The sequence below is a fragment of the Mauremys reevesii genome, linkage group 1 (genome assembly GCF_016161935.1).
Source record: "Mauremys reevesii isolate NIE-2019 linkage group 1, ASM1616193v1, whole genome shotgun sequence".
NCBI lineage: Eukaryota > Metazoa > Chordata > Testudines > Geoemydidae > Mauremys > Mauremys reevesii.
In genome coordinates, this window is record NC_052623.1 from 64,241,137 (window position 1) to 64,267,338 (window position 26,202).

At 45.3% G+C, this 26,202-nt stretch overlaps 1 protein-coding gene and 1 long non-coding RNA gene across 5 annotated transcripts in view; one reads left to right on the forward strand and one right to left on the reverse strand.

Moving 5' to 3' along the window:
* Positions 1–6,640: 6,640 nt before the first annotated feature.
* LRRC63 (leucine rich repeat containing 63) overlaps positions 6,641–26,202 on the reverse strand; it is a 59,577-nt gene continuing 40,015 nt past the window's right edge. The window contains exons 8-11 of one of the 4 annotated variants that reach the window (XR_005583715.1): positions 23,862–24,048; positions 21,327–21,408; positions 19,312–19,395; positions 9,234–9,265 (exon numbers count right to left, since the gene is read on the reverse strand). Coding sequence is in view for 3 of the 4 variants with exons in the window: in XM_039484904.1 (XP_039340838.1) it covers positions 7,733–7,916; positions 9,026–9,265; positions 19,312–19,395 (508 nt within the window). In the remaining variant the exon portion in view is untranslated. Of the gene's footprint in view, positions 7,917–9,025; positions 9,266–19,311; positions 19,396–21,326; positions 21,409–23,861; positions 24,049–26,202 lie in introns of those variants that run through there. The other 3 variants (XM_039484904.1, XM_039484885.1, XM_039484893.1) reach the window with 3 other exon arrangements.
* On the forward strand, positions 17,636–24,188 carry LOC120370372. Its single transcript, XR_005583718.1, has 3 exons — positions 17,636–17,814; positions 21,359–21,414; positions 22,416–24,188. It is a non-coding gene; the product is annotated as an uncharacterized LOC120370372 (long non-coding RNA).

The following is a 26,202-nucleotide window of genomic DNA, read 5'->3' on the forward strand; positions in this document are numbered from 1 at the left end:
AGGACCACAAAAATAACATCTCCTGCAGTAAACAAGGCACTCCATTTTCTACCCTGAATGTTTTATGCAAATACTGCTATGCCCTGTTTTGCATATGACTTATTCTTTAATTTGCATAGAGGCTCCACCCTTGAATCCTTCAGTTCCTTAGTCTTTCTCCTTGTAAAATCCATACATTTTCCTTGTCAGACCCATCAATTCCCACTTTGTTTCCCCTCCATTTCCTGCCATGTCCACATCTGGTTCTGCCCTGGAATTTCCCCAGGTCCCTCCCAAGTCTTCCCCCTGCCCAGATCTCTGGGTCCCTTCACTAAGAAAAAGGTGTGCTCATAACCCGAGTTAGCTAATTCGAGTTAATCTTAGACTACACTGCACACAAGTCAGCAGGCCAAGTTAAAGACAAAGGCCCAGATCCTAAAATGTACATGCCTAACTCCCATTGAACTGATTTAAGTTAGGTGCCTAAAAACCTCTATCGATCTGCTAACCGCCTTCTCTTCACTAGTGTTTTAACTCAAGTTAGTGGATGTGAGTTCAGAACATGCTTCTTTTCTTTGTGCTGCCTAAGCCTCCGTCTTTTCTTTTGAGATTCTCCCCACCCCACCCTACCCTCAACTTTCCTCTCTTTCTCCCTCCAGTTTTCCCCCATCTCCCAAACCTCCTCTGATAAATGAAAGGGGGAGGGGGGCCGCTCCCTTTTATGGACACCCACCCAGCCAGTTAACTACAAAATTCCTTTTAGTAGCTGTTCTCTACTTGCTTTATCTGTAAAGGGTTAAAAATTCCATAGGTGAAAGGAAGGGAGTGGGCACCTGACCAAAAGAGCCAATGGAAGAGCTAGAACTTTTTAAAAATGGGAAAAAACTTCCCCTTTTGTCTGTGTGTGGTGTTCTCCCGGAGAGGAGAGACAGGGCTAGAATTATGCTGTAAAAGCTTGCACCAGGTATGAAAAATCATCAAATTACACCTAAAAATGACTCATTTGAAACGCCAGATATGTAAGTAGATCAGGAAATGTCTAGGAAGATGCGATTAAGTTTCTCTCTCTTATTTCTTTATGGCTTGTGGACTCCTCTGTGCTAACCCCCAGGTGCTTTTGTTTTGCTTGTCCACCTTTAAGCTGGACCTCAAGAAAGCTATCTTGATGCTTAATTGTTTTTTTTTTAAATCTAGCAATAGCCTGAGTTTTTAGTTTTTTTCTTTTTTTTTTGTTTTTAATAAAATTTACCTTTTTTAAGAACAGGATAGGATTTTGTGTGTCCTAAGAGGCTTGTGCCTATGTAGTTTAATTAGCTGGTGGCAACAGCTGATTTCCTTTGTTTTCTTTCTCAGCTCTTCCCCGGAGCGGAGGTGAAAGGCTTGAGGGTACCCCACAGGAAGGAATTCCCAAGTGTGCCTTCCTGGGTTCTAAAGGGTTTGGTTGGGTTTTTTTGCACTTGGGTGGTGGCAGCATCTACCCATCCAAAGTCAGAGAAAAGCTGTAACCTTCGGAGTTTAATATAAGCCTGGAGTGGCCAGTATTAATTTTTAGAATCCTTGCGGGCCCCACCTTCTGCACTCGAAGTGCCAGAATGGGGAATCAGCCTTGACATCTCCTTTATTATGTTTCATATATAGCTCCATGTACAGCAGCTCCCCAGTCCTTCTAAACTAATGAGGTGTAGTTATGAAACACCCCATAACACACCCAAAACAAGGTACCTTCAGCTAAAAACTGAGAAAGTGTTAGCCTGTGGTTGGGACTAATATGGCCATGCAGGGGAATAAGGCCCCCCACCCTTCCAGACCCCATCTTCTGCCTGGCCACCTTAGACCTGCCTCGATGCTCTGGGCACAGGGGAGGGGAGCAGAGACTGCCTCTACCACTGCCCCCTACAAGGTGGGGAGCGGTGGCAGAATTGTGTTTTTTGACCCTCCAATGCACTGTGAGCAGACCTGGCTGGACACAGGTAATGGGATTATGTTGCGTATGTAAGTACTGTAGCAGATTGCTTCCTGTCCCAGCACGAGAGATGATCACAGGAGAATCTGTGCCTCAGAGGGGCAATGCCTTGCTAGCCTACTGTTGGGGCAGTGACTCTTCTGCAGCCTCCTCACACAGGAGTTAATAACAGAACACACATTGACTCAATGAGGGGGAAGGTTCAGGTCCAAAGTTTGTCTGCAGGTGCCTGCCTGAAACCCTTGTGTATAATAATTCTAGCCTTATCATACATTAAGTTTGTTCACTAACTGCTAAAAACTATCCTGATATTACCTTACCCGCCCTTGTCTCTCTGGTCTCCTGGGACCCATGTGGCTACAGCAACACTACAAAAACTATCCTGAGCATTCCCAAATAGTAGGCTCTTAAGTATTAGCTAATAGCATTTCAGTTACACAGAGCTGGTCCCTGTACAGTCACTACCCCTCCTGTCAGTGAGCCAGTGAAAGGGGAAGTACTGTATAGGCTAGGAACATACCACTGCTTCTTTCTTCCACAAGCCAAGAGAACCACGTAGAAATGCAAATTCAAGAATGTAGCAAGAGTTAACCCTACCAGGAAAACAAACGAAAATAAAACTAAGGCTTTGATTCTGATGTTGACTATCTGAGAGCAAATGACAGAATATTTGTTACTGAGATTGGAACAAAGCCCTTCCAGTTTAATTGTAAAAGAATTACAGATTCAATTTTGCTATTTAAAGGAAAATGCTAAAGAATGTTACTGTATTAGAGTGAAAAGTTCTGGATAAGTATTGTGAGCTAGTTCACATACAAGTCAGGTTTTTTTTAAAAACGCAAGTTTCATGTAGTTATTTGTGTATTTTAACACTTGTGTTGAAACTGTGAGGAAAAATATACAATTAAAAACTCTGCATTGTTAAACGGTGTTGTGGTTAAGATACTGTACCAGAGATAGGAGTTTTGGATTCTGATCTCAGCTCCATCACAGATTTCCTGTGTGACGTGAAGACGAGTTACACCAGAAGCGGATTTACGATGAAGCAAACCGTGAGGTGGCATGGGGCCCTCACCTCTCCCACACCCCGACTCCCTGCCCAAGCCCAGAGCCCGCACCCAAACTTCCTCCCAGAGCCCTTCCCCCACACTCCCTCCTGCCTACCTCACTTTATTTTCATTTACTTCCCATTACTTATAATATTGGAGGAGGATGAAGAAGAAAAAAAGAATGAAAAACGGGGGCGAGAGATAAGGAGAATGTTCTTTTTCTTGGCTGGGTCCCTGGTGGGAAGGGGCAGAGGCTAAAAATGAAGCTGCGCACAGGGCCCCACAAACTCTAAATCCACCACTGAGTTACATGGTCCAAACTTTAAAAAAAAAGAGGTATCAATATTAGGTTCATTAGGTTTGGGGTATGACAACTGATGGAAAGTTAACTGACAACATTTTTTTCTCCATAGAAAAATGTAATTTGTCAAAGCTGAAATGGTTTTCAGGAACTTATCTGTTTCGACAATATGGTCTCAGGTCCAAAATAGAATTTCTGGTCAAAACAAGAAAGCCACTTCCCCAGAACAATCACTAGCTGGGTGGGTAAGGCACATACCTGGTTGGAATGGGGAAGACACGGGTTCACGCTGCTGCTCTACCTGAGTCTGAGTGCTCTAACCTCCAGGCTGTTCTCGGGTGCATTGGTCAATCTCTCTTGAAAGATTTCAAGAATCAGAATGAAAACAAATGTCAAAGCCTCAACATCTGTTGCAAAATGGAACTGTTGTCTAGCCTGCCCTACTGGGTACCCCCCCCCCCCCCGGCCCTTAAGTCCTCCCTGGTCTCTTTTTCAGCAGTATAAAAACATTCCCAACTCCAAATGAAACCAGTGGCAAATGTAGTTACCCCACACCTCTGAAAGTCAGGATTTAGGTGTGTTAAACTGGGCAACCAAAAACAGGAGCACCCAAAGTCGGTTGACATTTGAAAATGTTCCTTTTGGTTCACCTCATCTTTTAGGAGCCCAGTTTAAGGGTGTGGCAGATAGTTTGCCACCTCTGGAAAAAAAAACTGGACTATATCTTTAGCTGTTGTAAACTCTCATAGTTCCATTGACATTAATAAAGTTCACTGATCATCTACAACTAAGGATCAGGCCCGCTTTGTTGAGTTGTTTAGACTGCTCAAATAAGCAAGGCTGAAAACATATCTGGGGATATAGTGGGAGAGGAAGCCTTTTGCTGAAGCACTCTTTCACTGCTGGTGTGCCCCCTTGTGGCTGGGTGTGGTGTAACAGGCTTTTCCCCATCTGGAGCCCCCTGCTGACAGCTGCTTCAGCCCTGTGTTGGGCTCTCTTCCCATCACTTGTCCCTCTGGCCATGTTTACTCCTGGGGGAATTCTGCGCCACTGCACACACACAGACTTCATGTCCCCCACAGATTTATTTTTTCTCCGCAGAAAATAGATTCTGCTTAAAAGGAGCTGCAGTTACAACTCTCACCCACCAGGGGCTGCTGTGGCACCAGAACAGGGAGCAGCTGGCTCACTGTAGCAGCCAGCAGCCAATAGGGAGGAGGAGTGGCTGTTTCTCACAGCGTCCTGCCTGCAGAGCCAGGTGAGGAGGCATATGATATGGGGAGGGGGGTAGACAGAGCGGGGCACACGGGGCTGCTGGGGTGGGTCACATAGACTGGGGCTAAATGGGGCTGGGGGTGCAGAGACACATGGAGATGGGGGGCATAGGGGCAGGACCACATGGGAACAGGGCCTGAGTGGGGGTGCAGGGATACGTGAGGGTAGGGGTTGGCTGAGTGGCAGTGCAGGGATACATGGGAGTTGGAGTTGGCTGAGTGTGGGTACAGAGTCATATGGGGAGAAAGGGAAGCTTAGTGGGGGGGTGCAAGGACACACGGGGATGGAGGGAGGAAGAGTGGCTGAAGTGGGGGCGCAGGGACACATGGGCACAGGAGCAAATGTGCCTGACTGAACGGGAGCAGTTAGCAGTCATCCAGGGTCTGCATGGGGGAGGCTCCCAACTCCCTGACAATCCCTCCCCCCCCAAAAAAACTTGTATACATTTCTCACCTGCACCCAACAACCCTCCACTTTCTTTCCCAGGCTCCTTCCCAGCACTTACTTCCCTTTCCCTCAGCTCCTCCATTACCCCTGACTCCCCCAAGCCTTTGCACTGCTTCTGAGGGGTGCTGGAAATACATTTCTGTATAGTCGTTTAAATGAATTATTACTCAAAGTTCTCTATTAATATGCCTAGTAAGGAATCTATTTGTCAGAAAACATTTCCTGAATCTTTTTTGTTGTCTGTATTATTACAGACTTACTTGTCGACAGGAATTTTGATATAAATTACCAAAATAATTGAAAGTGGCATGATTATATTGTGTTATTTTGACAAATAAAATATGCAGAATTTTGCAGACTATTTTGTGCAGAATTTTTAGGTGCAGAATTCCCCCAGGTGTACAGATCAGTTTAGTCTCACCCTTTTGGGGTAACAAAGTCCAACAAATAAAAGTTCAAATATGCTGACAAAAAGATCTTCAGTCCTCAAAATCCTGTAGTCCTCACACCTTTCTTTCAGGGCTCTCCATTATCCTTGGCCCCCTTCTCAGGGCTTCACACCACTTTACCAGTGGCTGGTAGGGAAACCCAGCCCTCCTACTCCATAGGACAGATTGGCAAAGTTCACGGCCCCAGACTTCTTGCTGTCACCTCCTTAGGGCACGTCTACACTTAAAACGCTGCCTTGGCCAACTTGCGCTGCTGTAACACTTTAAGTTGCTGTAAGCTGACAGGAAAGAGCTCTCTTGTGGGTGTTAATCCACCTCCTTGAGAGGTGGTAGCTACATTGATGGGAGGGTTAGGTCAGTATAACTATGTCGCTCAGGGTGATGTCATTATACCAACATAGGTCTGTAGTGCAGACAGACCTTAGACTTCTCCCTCCCATGCCTCACTCATGCCTTCTCCCCTACAACCTCTCTACGTTATTCTTACTTTCAGGGCCCTCACCTGGAATCCCCCAACAAAATCCCAAACCCACAATTAAAATTTAACCCCACTTCTGCCTTCCTTGGGCTTGACCTTTCATCCTTCTTTCAGTTCCCTGCTGAATTCCCTGACTGACTCCCAGGACTCCCTCCTTAGAAGACCATATGCTGCTTTCTTTCAGGGCATACCTCTAGAACCAGCTCCACCCCAGTGGCTGCTCCCTGTCTCTCCTGGCCATATACCAGCCTTCCCTACACCCAGGCAAGGATACCAGGTCTTACTCCTCAATTGTCCTGGTCTCTCTAATCCCAGAGAGTGACTAAAGACTTACTTTTTCTCCCCCTGCAGCATTCTTCTACGGTGGGTTCCCTCTCTTTCTAATAACCACAACCCAGTTTGGCTTCTTCTCTAATTATGTCTGGCTCACCCTCCAGTTGCAACCACGTGGGTTAAAATTGGTCTCTCAGGCCCACACAAACCCCTTCATGGCCTGTGTGGGATGAACACACCATTACAACTTCAAACAAGCAAAATACTGAACTATGAGCATTTCTGCTGTGACTATACTTCCCTGAAACAGAGGAGATTTTGGGGAAAGACATCAGCCATAAAAGGTCTCTCCACAGATGCCACCAAAACCATGTGCTCCTATTGGCTGCTGCTGCTGCTACTAGCTATTTTGAGGAGAGCAAGCCCATCAAATGAAAACTGGCGACTGAGGGTGAAGAAATTCAGACTTCCTACTTAGGAAATCTGACAATCTTTTGAAATTTGCAGAGCAAATTTTTCTCCTGCCCTCAAGTTTAATTTTTTATTAAACATTTTCCACCAACCAATGTTTTGTATTTGACAATGTCACATTATATACAATGTTATTAAAAACAGGCATAGCCCAAACATCCTTTAAATACAAATTACAGGGTTCCTTTGGCAATCTCCTAGCTTGGGTTTTCACATTAACAAAATTAAGGACTATACAAACATATACATACATGTAATCGGCCAGACATTAGACTATTGGAGTCTGTATCGTGTTCAAATAAATGAGAACACTATCTAGCAAATTTCACTTTAGCGTGAATTTCCTTTATCAAAGCTATTTGTAATAAAACATGCACTACGGCCAAGATTTCCAAAAACAACTAGTGATTTTGGGTGCCAACTTGAGACAATTTAACAAGGTCTGATTTTCGGACTGAGTGCTCAGCACTTTCTGAAAAATCAGGCCTCCTTGAAGTGTCTCCAGTTGACAAAAAATGATTAGTTGTTTTTGAGAATCTTAGCCCACATACAGACTCTGCACCTGGATTACCAACAGTATATTGAGTCTGGGTTGCAGACATGTTCAAGAGGCACCTTTTTGTAATTGTGCCATTTAACAATTACTAATAGCCAAATTAGTATCTTGTCTGTGGCAGATAGTGAAGCACTTTAAAGCATTTTTTATACCAGTGGAAAAAAGCAGTTTTACTAGCATACTTTAATCATGTTCAATTCAAATCAAAGCCAGGTTACGTCCACACTCCTCTGGGAACTATGGGTATGTCTACACAGCACACGAGAAGGCTAGTGAGTGATCCCAAACAAACCTAATCAGGCAAAGACTCCTTTCCAAATAAAAATAGAACATTTAGGCCAGAAAGCAGTTTAAAGAGTATATGATAATTGCACAGAGAAAGTGATCCTAAACATTCCAGTATCACAAGCTATTTTCTTGTACAACATGACCTACAAGACCTCATATTTCTTAACTGCATTATATCACCGGTTTCTCTGCTGCAACCCAGATCAATTTCCATAAAGCATTCGAGTCAAAGAGTCAGTCTGAGACATGAAGCTGCTGTAACAGGATGGTGAGCAGGCATTAAAGAGAAAAGGAAGTTTGCGGAATCTAAATATGTTCCTGCAAGATCGAATGAGACGAAGTCCTTGACCATACAAGGGTCCTTTGCAGCAGTCACAGACTCTACAGCTAAGATGGAGAGAAAAATGAGTCAGAAACATTGCACATGACTCTACACACACAGTACATTCCAGTTCACTTTCTGCATCCTCAACTAGAAATTAAGGGATCTAGCTGGCCTCACATTGATTCTGAGACTGATGGTTATGGAAGGTTCCTGCACTTCCTGAACTACATTGTGGTGTAGGCTGCTCTCTATTCCAAGAGGGTAATTACTCCAGCCCTAAGGGTGTAGTTATACTTGGATGGCTCCAGTGGGGAAGGAGAAATGGAAGTCTGAGGCAGACAAGGTGAAAATAGAGAGATGCAGTGGATGGGTGGAGATAGTGCTGTCACTCCCAGAAATTGAGCTGGTATTTTTTTCAACTTAGGTTGTTCTGAAGCTCACAGCTCTCTCTTGAACAGACTGGTTCAGTGCACAACCTCCACATGAGGCTGCAGCAAACATTTCCAGCTGGAATATACTATGGTGAAAGGTGGCAGTACAGAACCCTAAGCTAGTTAAATGGATCAAAGCAATCATTTGCACATGATGTTTGATTAAATGTACAGTTCCATGTACATTTTTACCTCGATATAACGCGACCCGATATAACACGAATTCAGATATAACGTGGTAAAGCAGTGCTCCGGGGGGGGGGGCAGGGCTGCGCACTCAGGTGGATCAAAGCAAGTTCGATATAACGCCGTTTCACCTATAACACGGTAAGATTTTTTGGCTCCCGAGGACAGCGTTATATCGAGGTAGAGGTGTATTATCAAAAATACATAGGTCTGGTATGCATTGAGATACATAGCTTAGTATACCTGCATGGGACTTGTTATATATTGACCAATAAGTAACAGCAATATTATTGATCAGCATTATTGTAATTTAATGTGAAGATGTCAATAACTTCTCTTAGCTTATTCTGTGGCTCACAGTGCATGGCATGCAGCTCCTACAGTGGAGAGCTACAGAGGTGGTTTCATGATGGAGAAAGTATACATTACCAGGTCTAAAGCTGGCGTCCTTCTGACATTGCCAGAATAAGTGATATGGGGCCATTGGTACATTTCTTGTGTAACCAAAATTCCCATGGAAGCCAGAGTGGCAGCTGGAGATTTCTGTCACTTACTTGTTTAATATTTCTTGAATATCCTTTGAGATCTCAGTATATCTTTGCCACATCTTGTTACTGGAGAAGCAAAGGGCAGCCAGATCAGTAAGTCTCTGTGGTTGGTTCTGGCTGTTTTCTTTCCATAAGAAGGGATGCATTAAATTATTCTCTGTGTTAAGGAGTTTCAGGGGAAGTCTCAAAACCTCACAAGGCAAAGCACACAGCTGATTTCCTTCAACATTCAGATATTCCAGTGCCCTGTAATTTTAAAGACCACCAAATTATGTACACAATTCATCTCAGCTATAATTGTATACATATCCTACTTCCCACTTGCTGAGTTACTGCACCAAGAGGGCACATGTATAGAAGGCTAAGTTTAAAAAAAAATACATTTTAAGTGTTGATGCAATTATGTGCACAAAGAGAATTATTTTCTGAAGTACAATTTAAACAACTAATGCAACTGGAAATAAGGGATTGTGTGTGTATCCAACTGAATGCTTAAGCCAGGTGTCCAAACACACACATAGGCCATCATCAGATTTCTCAAAAACTTAATGGTAAGTGTGTATGTTCTTAATTTCACACTCTTGCTTATTAACATGTAGGTATACTTCAATATCTGCCCTCCCTCTGCCCATATAAACAGCTGCCGATATACTCTCAAACTTTCTAACCAAAACCAGAGACAGAGTGACCCTTTGTGGGAAAAAATTCCTTTTGCCTAGTGTCACAATTTAGGGCAACTGCACCTGTTTTTCCCCTTTACAGTCCAGCAAGGGCAACCATTCTCAAGTTACCGGCTCTCCCAGTCATTAGCTGTTCTGGGCAGAGACCCACATCTTGGTCCCTTCTGACTGGAGTATCTCCAGGCTGCACAGTTCCCTGCCTTCACTGTGTTACTCCCAGCACAGACGAGTTGCCCCATGGCACCTATGTGCTTTCTCTTTAGGGATGGTTAACAGGTGTAATTGTTGCACTTATAAGGTATCATACAGCACTTCCCATGCAAACCTACTTTATTCTTAAGGTTCAAAGCATTACAGAAAAAACATATTAAAACAATAAAAGAATCTACACACAGGGGTGGCACGAGGCACCAGCAAAGCAAGCAGGTGGTTGGGGCAGCCCATTTGCAGGGGCGGCAGCCCACAGGGATCCAGCCTGGGAGCTGAGAACCAACAGGGGGCCCTGGGAGCTGTAGTTCCTTGGTTAGCTCCCTGCCTATAGAGCCAGCCCTGGAGCAGGGAAATAACTACATTTCCCAGCATTCCCTTGGCTGCTATCAACAGGAAAGGGAGGGGGAGGGAGTATGGTAGCTGAAACCTCATGCTGCAGCTTGCTGTGAATGGAGAGCTCACTGCTAGAATTTAAAATGAAAAGTAAGGGAGGGGAGGCTCTGCTAGGGGACTTCGGCAGCTTTAGATACAGTACCATGGTACGCCCACATCTCGAATACTGTGTACAGATGTGGTCTCCTCACCTCAAAAAAGATATTCTAGCACTAGAAAAGGTTCAGAAAAGGGCAACTAAAATGATTAGGGGTTTAGAGAGGGTCCCATATGAGGAAAGATTAAAGAGGCTAGGACTCTTCAGCTTGGAAAAGAGAAGACTAAGGGGGGACATGATAGAGGTATATAAAATCATGAGTGATGTTGAGAAAGTGGATAAGGAAAAGTTATTTACTTATTCCCATAATACAAGAACTAGGGGTCACCAAATGAAATTAATAGGCAGCAGGTTTAAAACAAATAAAAGGAAGTTCTTCTTCACGCAGCGCACAATCAACTTGTGGAACTCCTTACCTGAGGAGGTTGTGAAGGCGAGGACTATAACGATGTTTAAAAGGGGTCTGGATAAATTCATGGTGGCTAAGTCCATAAATGGCTATTAGCCAGGATGGGTAAGAATGGTGTCCCTAGCCTCTGTTCGTCAGAGGATGGAGATGGATGGCAGGAGAGAGATCACTTGATCATTGCCTGTTAGGTTCACTCCCTCTGGGGCACCTGGCATTGGCCACTGTCGGTAGACAGATACTGGGCTAGATGGACCTTTGGTCTGACCCGGTACGGCCTTTCTTATGTTCTTACCAGGCACATAGGAGGATTTCCACGTCTGAGGTATGGAAGCAGAAACTGACTTTTCCTTTCCAGATTTGGCTAATATTCAGAAAGGGAATCTAGCACCTGCCTTCCAGATTTGAACACCTCAAAATTCAGGAGTGCTCAAGCTCAGTTTGGGCAGCTGTTACTTCATTTCTCCCAAATCAAATATACTGATCCACTGTAATTTGTGTAGAAAAAGTAGGATAAAATTGAGCAAGAAATGCTTCCCAGTGGTTTTTAGGACTGGAATTGCTATTTTCAACAGCCATTGCCTTTTTTTTTTTTTTTTTTAAGTTTTATTTGTTTAAAAGGAAAACAGTGATATTGCACTGGCAAATTCCCCATAGAAACAAAGAGTGGAACAAAAGAATAATAAAGGCACCTCAACTTTTCCTCATTTATGGAGGACAGTCTTATAATATGCATCCAGATATCCTCCAATCACACAAGCTGAAAATTGTTCCACTTTACTGCAGCTCTGTAACCATATGGGAACCATTCCTGTCTGTGTTCTGTGTACATCCAAAATTCCTGCTGAATGACCCGCCCTGGGAGCAAGTTACCAGTGACCCAGGGCTGGGGCAGAAGGAGGGTGCGGGTGGAGGGGGCAGAGCCCAGGGCTAGAGCAGCAGGGGGTGTGTGGATGGGGGGGCACTGGTGGGAGGGATGGGGGGAGAGAGCCCAGGCCTGGGACAGCAGGGGTACAGGTCAGGGGAAGAGCCCAGGGCTGGGGCGGTAGGGGGAGGGGGGGTGGAGGGAGGCCCAGAGCTGGGGCGGCAGGGGGTGCAGGTGGGGGATGGGAGCCCAGGGCTGGGGTAGAAGGGGAGTGTGGGGGGGAGCCCAGGGTTGGGGTGGGGGCAGCCAAAATTTTTTTGCTTGGGGTGGCAAAAAGCCTAGAGCTGGCCCTGTCTACACACATGCTAATAAACTGACCAGTCCTCACCCCAGCCCTAACATGGGCTCTGGAAGGAGCAGTCCTTCAACACCCCACATTAAGGGTTGCCTTTTAGAAACAAATTCATCACAGCTTCAGCTCAGAACATGCCAACAGTCATATGGGGCCTCAGTGGGTCTTGCCCTTCCAACCCTTCCCTAGAGCAGTGGCTCTCAACCAGCAGTACATATACCCCTGGGGGTACGCAGTGGTATTCCGGGGGTACATCAACTCATCTTGATAGTTGCTTAGTTTTACAACAGGCTACATAAAAACACGACCCAAGTCAGTACAAACTAAATTTCATACAGACAGTGACTTGTTTATACTGCTCTATATACTGTGGCAAACCCAGGCAAAATGGCTACAAAGGGAGGGGTAGGAATTAGTCCCAGGGGGGTTAAAAGGCTTCTCCCTATCCATTGAGGAGAGACAGCCATGAGAAATTAGGTTCAGCTGGAACAGGGGTTACTAGGGAACTAATTTGGTTCAGCTGGCCCCAATTGCTGGTGACCTTTTTAAACCCTCCCTGGCAGGGAAACAGGGGGGGAGTGAGAGAAGCAGCCAGTGAATAGGTGCAGCAAGGCTCTGCCCTATTCTAGCAAGGGAGACTACACTCTGTCCCCAGAAGGGGAGAAAAACAGCAAGGGACTGACTGAGAGGAGGATCAGCCAGACCCTGCGTGACTGGGAAGGCTTTTACTTTGCCCAAGCCTGTGTCTCCAAGGCAAAAAGGGACTGAGTCAGCTGAGGAGAAGCAGGTACTTTGCCACACGTGGTGTTAGAAGTGGGATTAGCTAGCTAGTGAGTGTGGCTCTGTGGCAAGCCATTTCAGGGCAAGGTAAATCACCAAAAAAAAAAAAAAGAGGACGTAGTGAAGGCGTTGTTACAGGCCACTGCAGCCCAGCAAGAGGCTACCAGAGTACAGGAGGCGGCCCAGCAAGAGTCAGTATGTGTCCAACAGGAGACAAACCAGCTGCTGATGATCCAGGCAGCCCAAGATCGAGCCACCCTGAATGAAGTAGTGAACCAGCTGAAAGCCCTGGCCACGCTGACCCACGGGGCCCGGGGGACCCGGCTGCTACAGGCAAGCAACTATTTGCAGAAGATGACTACAGATGACAATATAGAGGCATATCTCCTTGCATTCGAGAGGATGGCACTGCGGGAGGCATGGCCCCAAGACCAGTGGGCAGGCCTCCTGGCCCCATTCCTGTGTGGGGAGGCCCAGAAGGCCTACTTTGACTTGACCACAGAAGCAGCTATGGATTACCCCCAGTTGAAGGTGGAAATCCTGGCGAGGACAGGCGTGACGCCGGCCATAAGGGCCCAGCGCTTCCATGAGTGGAAATACCGGGATGACAAAGCACCAAGGTCCCAGCTATTTGATTTGATACACCTCGCCCAGAAGTGGCTCCACCCCGAGACCCATGGGCTGGAGAAGGTGGTGGAAATCCTGGTATTGGACAGGTACATGAGGGGGTTGCTGCCAGACATACGAGGGTGGGTCTGCCAAAATGATCCCTCCTCTTGTGATGAACTAGTTGCTCTCATAGAGAGACACGTAACAGCCCAAGAACTTTCTCGGACCACCGAGGAAGGGAGGCGCCATAATCGGAGACCAGTCTCTGCGCCGAGGCCCCGGTTTGCCCTAGCGCCAGGCCGGACAATGGAGGGGAAGAAGGAGGCGGGAGAGCAGCTGGCAGTCCCGGAGAGGCTGGAGGACTGGGGGAGAATGACTTGGGGGATAAATCCCAGCAGCCCGAAAAATAGGGGGCTGCCCCAAGCGGGGTACCGATGCTATGCCTGTGGTGAATTGGGGCATATTGCTGCCCAATGCCCAAATCTAGGAGAGCCTATGCAATGTGAACTGGGAGATATAGGGGGACTATGTGATCTAATAAGTCTGGTTGGGGTTGCGATGGTCCCGCATAGATACACTAGGCCCGTTAAGATGAACGGTATAGAGACCACAGCATTAATTGACTTGGGAAGTGCAATCACATTAGTCTCGGGGAAGCTGGTCAGGCAGGACCAACTATCCCGGGCCAAACGCTCGGGAATATCCTGTGTGCATGGGGATGTCAACTATTATCCAACCATCCCCGTAAGCATAGAAATTCTCAGAAACCCCACTAAGTTGACGGTGGGAGTAGTTCCGAAACTCCCTTACCCTGTCCTTATCGGACGAGATTTCCCGGGGTTTGATGGCCTACTCCCCGGGGACGAGATGGAAGAAAATAATGACCCTGGGGCCCAAGGTGTGGTCCAGATAGATGACCCTTCCCCAGCCCTCCATGAGCTTAGCCAGGATTTATTCTCCCTGCCGGGGAAGCCCAGGAAGACTCAGAGGGAACGGAGGGCGGATAAAAGGAGGGGGACGAGGATCCTGACCCAGTACCAGAAGTCTACGCTGGCAGGGGAAAGAAGGGGCTTGGCTGACAGCGGGACTGGGTCGGCCATCAACAACCCTATCGTCGGGCCTGGTTCCCCAGGGGCTCTCCCTGAGGGGGAGACAGAGGTAGACCCCCCAGAATTTGGTCAATGGGGACCGCACGCGGGGATTTTGGGCGGGATCAGGCCAATGATCCCATATACCACAATATTCATAAGGAAGTAGTCGAGGTAAATGGGGTCCCAGTGGAGGGGAGAGTTAAGGGCCCAGGGCCATATTACATGATTAAGAAAGATCTACTATATAGAGTAGTCCGGGTCCAAGAGCAAGTTATAGAACAACTCTTGGTCCCCCGGAAGCATCAGAGGGCGGTAATGGATCTGGCCCACAGTCATCTGTTCGGGGCCCATCTAGGAGTAGATAAGACCCTTGACCGGATCCTACAGAGGTTTTTTTGGCCTGGCATTTATGCGGCAGTCCGGCGATATTGTACCTCCTGTCTGGAATGCCAAATACATGGGCCTCGACCATACTTAAGGGCCCCTCTGGTATCTCTGCCAATTATCGAGGTTCCATTTGAGCGAATAGCTATGGACATAGTAGGGCCATTAGAGAAGTCAGCCCGGGGCCATCAGTACATTTTGGTAGTGCTAGATTATGCCACTCGATACCCCGAAGCCATACCCCTATGGAATACCATGTCCAAGACCATAGCCAAAGAATTAGTCCAAATTTTTTCCAGAGTGGAATACTTAAGGAGATCCTGATGGACCAAGGGACCCCCTTTGTGTCTAAACTGATGAAGGACCTATGTACCATGCTCCACATACGGACCCTTAGAACATCGGTCTACCATCCCCAGACCGACGGCCTTGTTGAACGTTTTAATAGGACATTGAAAAACATGTTGCGGAAAGTGATTAGTCGTGACGGGAAAGACTGGGACGCCCTCCTGCCTTATGTACTGTTTGCTGTGCGGGAGGTCCCTCAGGCTTCCACTGGATTCTCCCCCTTCGAGCTGTTATATGGTCGCCACCCCAGGGGCATACTGGACCTGGCTAAAGAAGACTGGGAAGAACAGCCGAACCTGGGGAGAAACGTTGTGGAACATGTGCTGGGGATGAAGGACAGAATAGCCCGAGTCGCTCCCCTTGTGCACGAACACATGGAGAAGGCCCAAGGGGCACAACGGACGTACTACAATCGTCAAGTGAGGACCTGGAAGTTCCAGGTAGGGGACCGGGTGATGGTGCTCATACCCACAGCGGAGAGCAAGCTCCTGGCCAGGTGGCAGGGGCCATATGAGGTAATAGAAGCTCTAGGAGAAGTCGACTATAAGGTCCGACAACCAGGTCGCCGGAAGCTGGAGCAGATCTACCATATAAATCTGCTGAAACCGTGGCAGGATAGAGAAGCTCCGGTGGTTGCACTGGGGGCACCATCCCCTACAAGCAACCAGCCCGACCTGGTGGGAATATCCTCGGAGTTGACTCCGGAACAACTGTCAGAAGTGATCAGCCTGATTGAACGCAACCAGGATGTGTTCTCGGAAAAACCAGGCAGGACGACTGAGGTTCACCATCACATCTTCACAGAGCCCGGAGTGAAGGTGAACATCAAGCCGTACCGGATCCCGGAGGCCAAGAGAGAAGAGATTAGGAGAGAGGTCAGGAAGATGCTGGCCTTAGGAGTCATCGAAGAATCTCATAGTCAAAGGTCCAGTCCCATGGTTTTAGTGCCTAAGCCGGACGGCAGTATGAGGTTCTGCAATGACTTCTGCAAGCTGAACGAGGTGTCCCGATTCGATGCATATCCTATACCCAGGATAGATGAGCTGATTGACCGATTGGGAAAGGCACGGTTTATGTCTACCCTTGACCTTACCAAGGGCTATTGGCAGATCCCCCTGGCCAAGGCCGACAAGGAGAAGACGGCCTTTGCAACTCCAGAAGGACTATATCAGTACACTGTTTTCCCCTTTGGGTTGCATGGGGCTCCCGCTACCTTCCAACGGCTAATGGACAAACTGTTACGACCCCATGGAAAGTATGTGGCAGCCTATCTCGACGACATCATTATCTATAGCCCCGACTGGGAGACACACCTGGAGAAGGTAGAAGCAGTCCTGGACACCCTGAGGAAGGCAGGACTGACTGCAAATCCCTCCAAATGTTCAATCGGGTTATCTGAGGCCAAGTACCTTGGGTATATAGTGGGGAGGGGCGTGGTGAAGCCCCAACTCAATAAGTTAGAAGCTATACAGAAGTGGCCCCGACCACTCCGGAAAAAACAGGTCAGAGCATTCCTGGGACTAGTGGGGTACTATAGACTGTTCATTCCCCACTTCGCCACCAGGGCATGCCTGTTAACAGACCTAACCAAAGCTCGGGGCCCAGACATAGTAAAATGGTCTGCTGCAGCCGAAGCCGCTTTTGCCGATCTGAGGACAGCCCTTTGCACAGACCCCGTACTAGTAGCTCCGGACTGGGGGAAGGAGTTTATCTTACAAACGGACGCCTCTGAAGTAGGGCTGGGGGCGGTGCTTTCACAAATGGTCGGAGATGACGAACACCCCATCCTCTTCCTCAGTAGGAAGCTCCTACCTAGGGAACGGAAATACGCCATAGTGGAGAAGGAATGCCTGGCAGTAAAATGGGCCATAGAAAGCCTCCGCTACTATCTACTTGGGCGGAGGTTTACCCTGGTCACGGACCATGCCCCTTTGCAGTGGATGCACCAAAACAAGGACAAAAATGCGAGAGTAACAAGATGGTTTCTGTCGCTTCAACCCTTCCACTTCTAAGTACGACATAGGTCCGGAACCCAACATGGCAATGCACATGGCCTGTCGAGGGTGCACTGCTTTCCGACCCAAGTAGCCCAACCCCGTAGTGTTGAGCGGGGCGGGTGATATGTGGCAAACCCAGGCAAAATGGCTACAAAGGGAGGGGTAGGAATTAGTCCCAGGGGGGGTTAAAAGGCTTCTCCCTATCCATTGAGGAGAGACAGCCATGAGAAATTAGGTTCAGCTGGAACAGGGGTTACTAGGGAACTAATTTGGTTCAGCTGGCCCCAATTGCTGGTGACCTTTTTAAACCCTCCCTGGCAGGGAAACAGGGGGGGAGTGAGAGAAGCAGAGAAGCAGCCAGCGAATAGGCGCAGCAAGGCTCTGCCCTCTTCCAGCAAGGGAGACTACATTCTGTCTCCAGAAGGGGAGAAAAACAGCAAGGGACTGACTGAGAGGAGGATCAGCCAGACCCTGCGTGACTAGGAAGGCTTTTACTTTGCCCAAGCCTGTGTCTCCAAGGCAAAAAGGGACTAAGTCAGCTGAGGAGAAGCAGGTACTTTGCCACAATACTATATGCTGAAAAGTAAGTACAATATTTATATTCCAATTGATTTATTTTATAATTATATGGTAAAAATGAGAGTCAGCAATTTTTCAGTAATAGTCTGTTGTGACACTTTTGTATTTTTATGTCTGATTTTATAAGCAAGTAGTTTTTAAGTGAGGTGAAATCTGGGGGTACACAAGACAAATCAAACTCCTGAAAGGGGTACTGTAGTCTGAAAAGGTTGAGAGTCACTGCCCTAAAGAATTGGGGCCCTCCCTGGAACACAGGTCCTGTCTGTTTGCTGGCTCAGGAAGAAGGCCATGAGCCAGTTTAAAACCAGGCTGTTTATCCAAAAAACCCTTTCTTTGTCTGTTGGTCCCTGGAGAATCCACTCTGAACTGGTATATGTGAACCTCTCCAGAGGGTGGCTTCAAAGGGTTTATAATGGAAGAAGTATATTAGCAGCCCCCTCCCTACTAGAGAAGGTACATACAATGCCACAATAACACATATACAATTGCTTTTAATACAATATACCCCAAAGGTGTTAAACTTAATTCTAAAAGGTATCTTAATTCCATATTTCAGAGTAGCAGCCGTGTTAGTCTGTATCTGCAAAAAGAACAGGAGTACTTGTGGCACCTTAGAGACTAACAAATTTATTTCAGCATAAGCTTCTGTGGGCTACAGATGCATCCGAAGAAGTGGGCTGTAGCCCATGAAAGCTTATACTCAAATAAATTTGTTAGTCTCTAAGGTGCCACAAGTACTCCTGTTCTTAATTCCATATGTTTTTTTTTCCAGAAAAACCTTTTCTGTCTGACACAAATTTTCTACTGTATCATTTCCATGAAGCCAAAGTATTAACCTCTCCTGCCTATCACACACAAACACACTGGAGGTATGTCTACACTGCAAGTGAACGTGTAATTGTGGCATGGCAGACATAATTGTGCTAGCTTTAACCTAGCTAATGTGTAATAATAGTGAAGAAGTGGGAGCATGGGCTAGCAATCAGCGTACAAGGGGATCCTGGGTATGTACTCCAGTGCCCATGCTAAAACCCCTGCGCCCACATGGTCACTACAGTTGTTACCCATGCTAGCTGGATTAAAGCTAGCGCAGGTATTCCTACCTGCACTGCAATCACACCTTCACTTGCACATTCTGGGAATGACAATGTGGTTTACATGATATGGGGGCATACAATTACAGGGATCATGCATGCAAATTAGGCAAGTGCACATGCATATAGGCACGATTAGCAAATAATCATAATTTGTGTGAATTTACCTGATTTACAAGCATAATCATGATATTTAAGCAACTGGACACGCATTTAATTTTAAAAATCAGACCCCTGTCACAGGGCAGTGGGCCAGACTGTGATCTCTGTTATATGGTGCAAATCCAGAGTAAATCCATGAACATCAGTAGTGTTACTCCAGATTTACTAATAACAATCGACTTCCTAATAGGCTCACAATATTTTTACACATAGGTCTGGTTCCAGTGTATATTATGTATCAATACCTGAGATTCCTGATTTCATGAGGGATAACGCTAATATCATTGAAGGAAACATCCAGATAACTAAGATATGGTAATAAAAACAGCCTGAAAAAGAGAAAACACAGTATATTACAGAAGAACTAGTTAAATACATTGATCTATGCTAATCGATATATTGTGTACATCTTATTTATATCTACCTATAAAATCTGTGATGGGGCAGCTGCTATCAGTGTTAACTGTTGAGAGTTTAAAAAGACTGATTTACTCCCCTTGGTCAGACAGGTGTCTGGAAGGGAACAAGTCCTTTCAAAACCATCCATTTCTTAGGCTCATGGTACTCAAAAATGAGCAGAAAACAGAAAACATTCCACGAAGATGTGGTGTCACCCCAAAATTGGAAATAACTCCATGCACAGAAGCTAATATGCTGACAATATAAAGCAATATTACGAATGAAATAGCTGCATTGTGAATTTATTCCAAACAGGATTCCTCCTCGCCTCCCTCCTTGGTGTATGTGTGTTTGTGAGCCAAAATCCCCATGCAGAGAGAGCGAGAGAGAAAGAGGTTGAAGTACTGGCAGGTTAAGAGTCCCAAAGCGTATTCAACTCCTTCAACTCCTATACTGTATTCTGCAAATCCTCAGGGGAGTCACTTGAGTGAAGCCAGCAAATGGTACACAATAGCAGCAAGACAATCAGCCAACTGTACTGTCACTGCTGGCAAAAGGTTCAAAGAGCCACACAGAGACAGACCTGATAGGTGTATTAGGCTGAGGACTGTAGCATTGGGTTTTCCTGTGTAACCATGGCCTGTGTGCATTTCAAGCAGTGGCTCCATTAGAGATCTCTAGAAATTGTGAAAATATTATCCTCCAGTACTATTTGTTACTAGCTGTGATGCTGGCAGACCAGGTGCCAGCTCATGCGAAGGCCCAGGGCCTCACTGAACACTAACAAATACATAGCTGGAAACCAGTCTGACTTACCTGGGTGTTAGTATTGTTAAGATAAATATTAGAGTTGTAAGAATGTGTTTGGTGTTTAGACCTTATGAACAGTGTAGGATGCTGCATGTGCAAAAAAAATGGTACCAGCTGTGAAGCAACTCTGAATACCATGGATCTACTGTCACGACAAAAAATATGTTTTGTGTTGTTTGTCTTGTCTTGTTGCTAGCATTGTTGTGTATTGTGTGTTTTTTTTTTTAAAGCAAATACTATATTAGGAAAAAAATGATGAACATAAAATTTAAGCACAAAATAAAATTACCAAGGCTACAGAAGTGTAGGTATGGACCCCCAAGGTTATAGATGCAGACAATGGGGGTGCATTTGTGGGGGAAATTTTTACCATGATGATGCATGCTTTGGGAATTAAACAAAAGTTTCATATTCCGTACCGACACCAATCCTCAGGACAGGTGGAAAGAATGAATCATACCATTAAAGAGGCACTGCAAAAAGTGGTAGACCACACTAGTAAGAACTGGCCTGAAAAGCTGCCCTTGATCCTGGCTACCATCTGCAGCAGTGACAGGCTGAAGACAAAAATCCAGCTGTACCAAATTGGCACCTGATGCGGTTAATGATTAATCCTGAATGCCTCACTAGAGATTCTGAAGAACACCCTATGGCAACCCAGCATGACTACTTTCAGTGGCTTAAACAAGAAGACAAAACTACCTTACAATATAGGATGAATCAAGCCATTGAACAAATGAATACAAAACTGTACAAGCAAAAAGCCACCGACTCTGAGCTATGGGAAGCCGGTGACCAGGTAATGCATTTAAAGCTAGGGAAAAAGGATCATGCCCTGGATTCTAAGTGGACAGGTCCCTATTCCATAGGTGACCATCTTAGACCCTAGTGTACCATATTGAAAAAGATGGCAAACTTAAGTGGGTTCATGTGTCACAGATCAAATTGTTTTCCTAATTTGTTTGTGTTTAATTATTACACAATTATATTTAATATTTTATATATTTTCTATTATATTACATATTATATTTAATATGGACTAGAAGTATACCTGCCAATAATCACGTGAATTCCTCCCGATAGAGATTCCCTCGCACACTACCTGATCCTAAGGGAGTCCTGCCAGAAACCTGCTAAGGGTAAGATGTTATTTTGGGGGATATTCATAAGCTTTTGGGGTTCAGGGATAACACATGTACATTGGGGACTACAATGGTTTAATTGGACAGAGTGGAACAGGGTTCAGGAAATACCCATACATAACAATACCCTGTATGGGACCTTCACACAAATTACATTGCAAGCCCGAGTTAATATAACCAATGAGGATCATGACTGCGTGATTGAAGTGATAACCCCTACGGAGCCAATTATGGATTTTAATCCTTTTTGTGAACCCAGTGAACCTGGTTCACACACCTTTCCACCATTCACACCAGGACCATTAGAGGTGCACACGATTAGTGTGGGTGAACAAAACTATTTTTGTGGGCAACATAACAGTGCTACTATTAAATGGCCTTCCAATCATGGAAAGACCCTACCCACATTTACTTTAAAAAACCCACCAATTAAGGCATACATGGCACCCATGATAACAACGCTACACATCACAGTTAATTGGATAAAGGATAATGTAACCATCACATGGCCCAAATGTGCACCATACAGCACCCCCTTATTCAACGCTTGGTATGGCTCCTTGAAACAAAAACATTCTCCCCTTTGTGGGAAGAGAGATCTAGCCAGTGCTATACTGGGAGGCAGAGGAGCTGGAACAGGAATATTAAATTCAGTGGATCTGGAAGCATTAAAAACAAACCTGTGTGGTAGAAGCTTTACACCATAAAATAGCAAAAAGGCAAGAACACCAAATCACTGAGTTGGTACAGAGAGGGGTGGATACGTTAAATCTACAGTGGCACACTTGGGACCACATCAATCTACATTTTGGGCTTATTATGCCACTATGCGAGACATAGCTGATAAAATAGCTATAGCCTTATGGTGGTCTGAGCAACCGCTGTTAGCCATTGTTTTAACAGAAGAGAGATGGATTAGATTTGAGCCAAGGATGTGTCTGCCTTAACTCCCCTTCTCATCAGACATAGAAATAATCTTCTCCTCCCTTATGTTCCAGAATGGTATAAGCCTATGGACTCAGACGTATACACAAACACCCTAACTGGACACATAGCTATCCAGGTGATGCGGATTCACCCTGCCAGATACCTGAAAACCTTGTATTCTTTCTTAGCACTCCCAATCCTACAGGGAAGGCATATTTGCGCCCCACGATTGGCAGGAATGTATTTAAATAATAAAGAAGAAATCAGTGATCGCCCTGTGGGTGTAAAAAAATGGACTACTTGACAGTGGGTATGCCCCACCTTGCCAATTTTAGAGGAGCATTGCTCCATGCAAATAAAAAATTTAGCAACATGCTACTGGGATGAATTGGTTAATAGCACCACCAAAGTATACTATGATGGGAAAAATTATGTTTGTATGATTGGACTGGAAAAAATTGTGTGGCAGGAAAAGTATACTCAAAGGCCACCTGTACAACAATGTATGTGCAATGTGACAATATTGCGAACTCCCACCATGACTTACTATTTTCCGGTTCATAAAAATAAGGATGTTAACCTAGTAGATACCAATAATGCCCTGAGTTTTAATTTTTCTTTGGGGGCTAATTGGACCACCTCATAGCAATGGCTTGCAAGGAATAAGCAGATTAGTCAATTAACTTCAGCAACCCGGACAAAAGTACTAACATGAAGTCTGGCTATTTTGCACCAACTAACTGAAATTCTGAAAGTATCCACCCAAGCTCAACAAATGATGGTGCACCATTGGTATGGCCTTTTTAGAGGCTGGTCCCTCTCATGGACATCAGTTTTAAATATTATGATTCATCTCATAATTGTTTTCTTTGTACAAATGGAACAATGTTTGTCTTTATGTGCTGTTGGATGAAAAGAATGTACCTCAAATTAAAACCACAAGCCCAAATTGCTTCGCAATACGTTGCCTTAAAGCAATTACACGAGATGTGACCCATTTCATATATTGATATTAAAGGGTCAAAAGGGGGACAATGTAGGCCAAAAGCCTAAAGGGGAAAAACTGTCTTATGTAAATTGTACTCCATTTTGCTTATTTTGCTTTGTACTCCATTTTGCTAGCTTTGAATTAGTAAGAAGAAATTGTTCTGAGTTTATTCTTTGCTGATTATGTCAATGATTGTTCTTAGAAGAATAGAAGTTTTATGGCTATAATTCTTGCCTTTGAAATCATTTACTGTTTTGTGTGTGAGTGAAGAATGTATGGCATACTGATTAACAGAGAAGAGACGGGAGGCACCAGTACTGATGGGCTGGATGGTTGAGAGGGGAGTGAAGGAGTTGAGAGGCACCAACTTTATTATCAGAATCACCCTGATGGCAGATTGACGACCCTAAAGCAAAGGCATATACTCCAAGGACAAGCTAAGGAGCTCAGCCAGAAGGACGAGATAAACAGCTGCGGATCCTCCCGGTAACAACTCAAAATAATGCTGATTAAGAGCAACCTTGACTACCTTGTGATTAACAGCTCCAGTGTGCCACAGCAAGATCCATAGACTTGTATGGGAACTTATTACTATAAAAGAAGGGTGTATTGCCATGGGACTTTGGGTTTGTTCTGCATCAACATCAGAGCTTCGGACGCGTTCGACAGAGATCCAGCTTCCCTCCTTCATGTGCAGTTTCAGCTGGCCTCTGGAACTGACCGAGCAAAACAAAGGACTGGTAACTATAAGATCCAGCTGCAGAACCTTTTGTGTGTATGTGTAAGCATATGCTGATTTTGATATTTAAACTGTACTCTCAGTAAACACGGTGTATTGCCTTATCCCCTTGAAAAAGATTCCGTGTGCTTCTTATAATCATAGAATATCAGGGCTGGAAGGGACCTCAGGAGGTCATCAAGCCCAGCCCCCTGCTCAAAGGGGGAACCTGTCCCCAGATAGATTTTTGCCCTAGATCCCTACATGGCCCCCTCAAGGATTGAGCTCATAACCCTGGGTTGAGTAGCTCAATGCTCAAACCACTGAGCTATCCTTCACTTACAGCCACTGCAATCCATGGTATAAAGTTATATTGACTGTTTGCATTGTAAACATCTGCTATTGTGTAACTCAGGGCAGGTCTACACTGCATTGGCGTAGGTGCACCGTTGCAGCTATGCTGCTGTAGCACTTAAATGAAGACTCTCCTACACTGATGGAAGAGAGCTCTCCTGTTGGCGTAGTTAATACATCTCCGCACTAAGCTCTCCGGTTGACATGGCGCTCTCTACGCAGGGGTTAAGATCAATATACTGTGTCACTCAGGGGTGTGGATTTTTCACATTCCTGAGTGATGCAGTTATATGGACGTAGTAGGTCTGTAGTATAGAACTGGCCTCAAACAGGAAAAGAAGTATTAATTAATGTAAAGTGCTAGTCCTTCAGACAAAAGAGCCTTTGAAACCAAATGAGCCATTGTAAGACATCAAAAGGACAAAGACTGTTGATTGCCCACCCCACTCTCATGAAGAGGCATCAGGAGCCGACACTTGTTCTATCAGTGTAGACTCTGGGGACAAGGGGATAAAAATCCCTGACAAGGACAAACTGGATCTTTATGCATCTGGAGTCTAAGAGGTAAGGATTCCTAAACATAAGCAAGCGATTCCCATGCTGCTTGGCATGGGTCAGTCCTAGGGCACATATAGAGCTGCTTATTATAGAAGCGTATATTACCTTTTTAAATCCAAGACTGTAACTCATTTGTGTCTGTATGTTTCTTGTTTTCACTTTTTCAAGAACTTTTAAAAAGTTAATAAAACTTTGTTTTATTACACGATTTGCTATTGCCTTCATTTGAGATAGGAGTACAACTGATCTGGGGTAAGAGACTGGTCCTTTGAGACTGGCAGAAACTTGAATATTGTTGTGATTTTGGGTGTAAAGTGATCATCTGTCACATAATCCAGCTTGCCTGCATGGCAAGATAGACTGGAATGCCCAAGGCAACCATCTTTGACTCCATGGTAAGACTGTTATAGTGCTTTAGGAGTTCACATTTGTTACTGGGTTGGTGAAATGTAATTATAGAACAACAAGTTTGGGGCGTCTGCCCTGCTTTTTAACAGTCTTCCCTGAGGTTGTCTCTTTTGGTCAGGAGCCACTCCAGCCAGCGCGACACGAATATTAAAATAGCACTGAAGCCTTAATCGAGGTCAGGCACTGTGCAACTTCACAGTAAGAGCTACAGCTTACAAGCAAGAGATGAAAGATGCATGGTGGACAAAAAGGGGTACATACAATTAAAAAGTAAAGCAATCAGGGGAAGGTTGGGAAAGCCATGATCTGAAGTTTATTTTATTGACTATCTTATGGGGGAACGGCCCAAGAATGGTGGAGTGGATGAGTTGAGGAAAGCATGGGTGAAGGAACAAGAATAAAAGTACTGAGGTGGGAGGCAGGAAAAGAAAGTTAGGAGTACAGAGGGTTGGAATTATACGATGAGCCTTCTTTACACAGAAGATCCACGGCTTTTTACACATCTTTACATGGCATAAATATAACAATGCATCCTGCCAATTTCAATGAATGCACACCACTACTTTGCATCTAGTAAATATATTATTAAAATTTTCCAGCTCCTTGTCAGGCAATTAGGTTGCTTGGTTTCACTTCTACAGGAGTTCTTCCCATATTGTAATGAGTCATTTGTTTGGCAAGCTATCAAATGTTCTTTCCTTTCCCAGCCACCTATAAGCTGTGTTTTAGGGAACTTAATGTTAAGTGATTCACAAGGCAATCATTTCAGAAGTAGAGAAGAGCATTATTTTTGACTATTGTTGATCAGTGGAAATTAGTTGTGTGTCTGGCT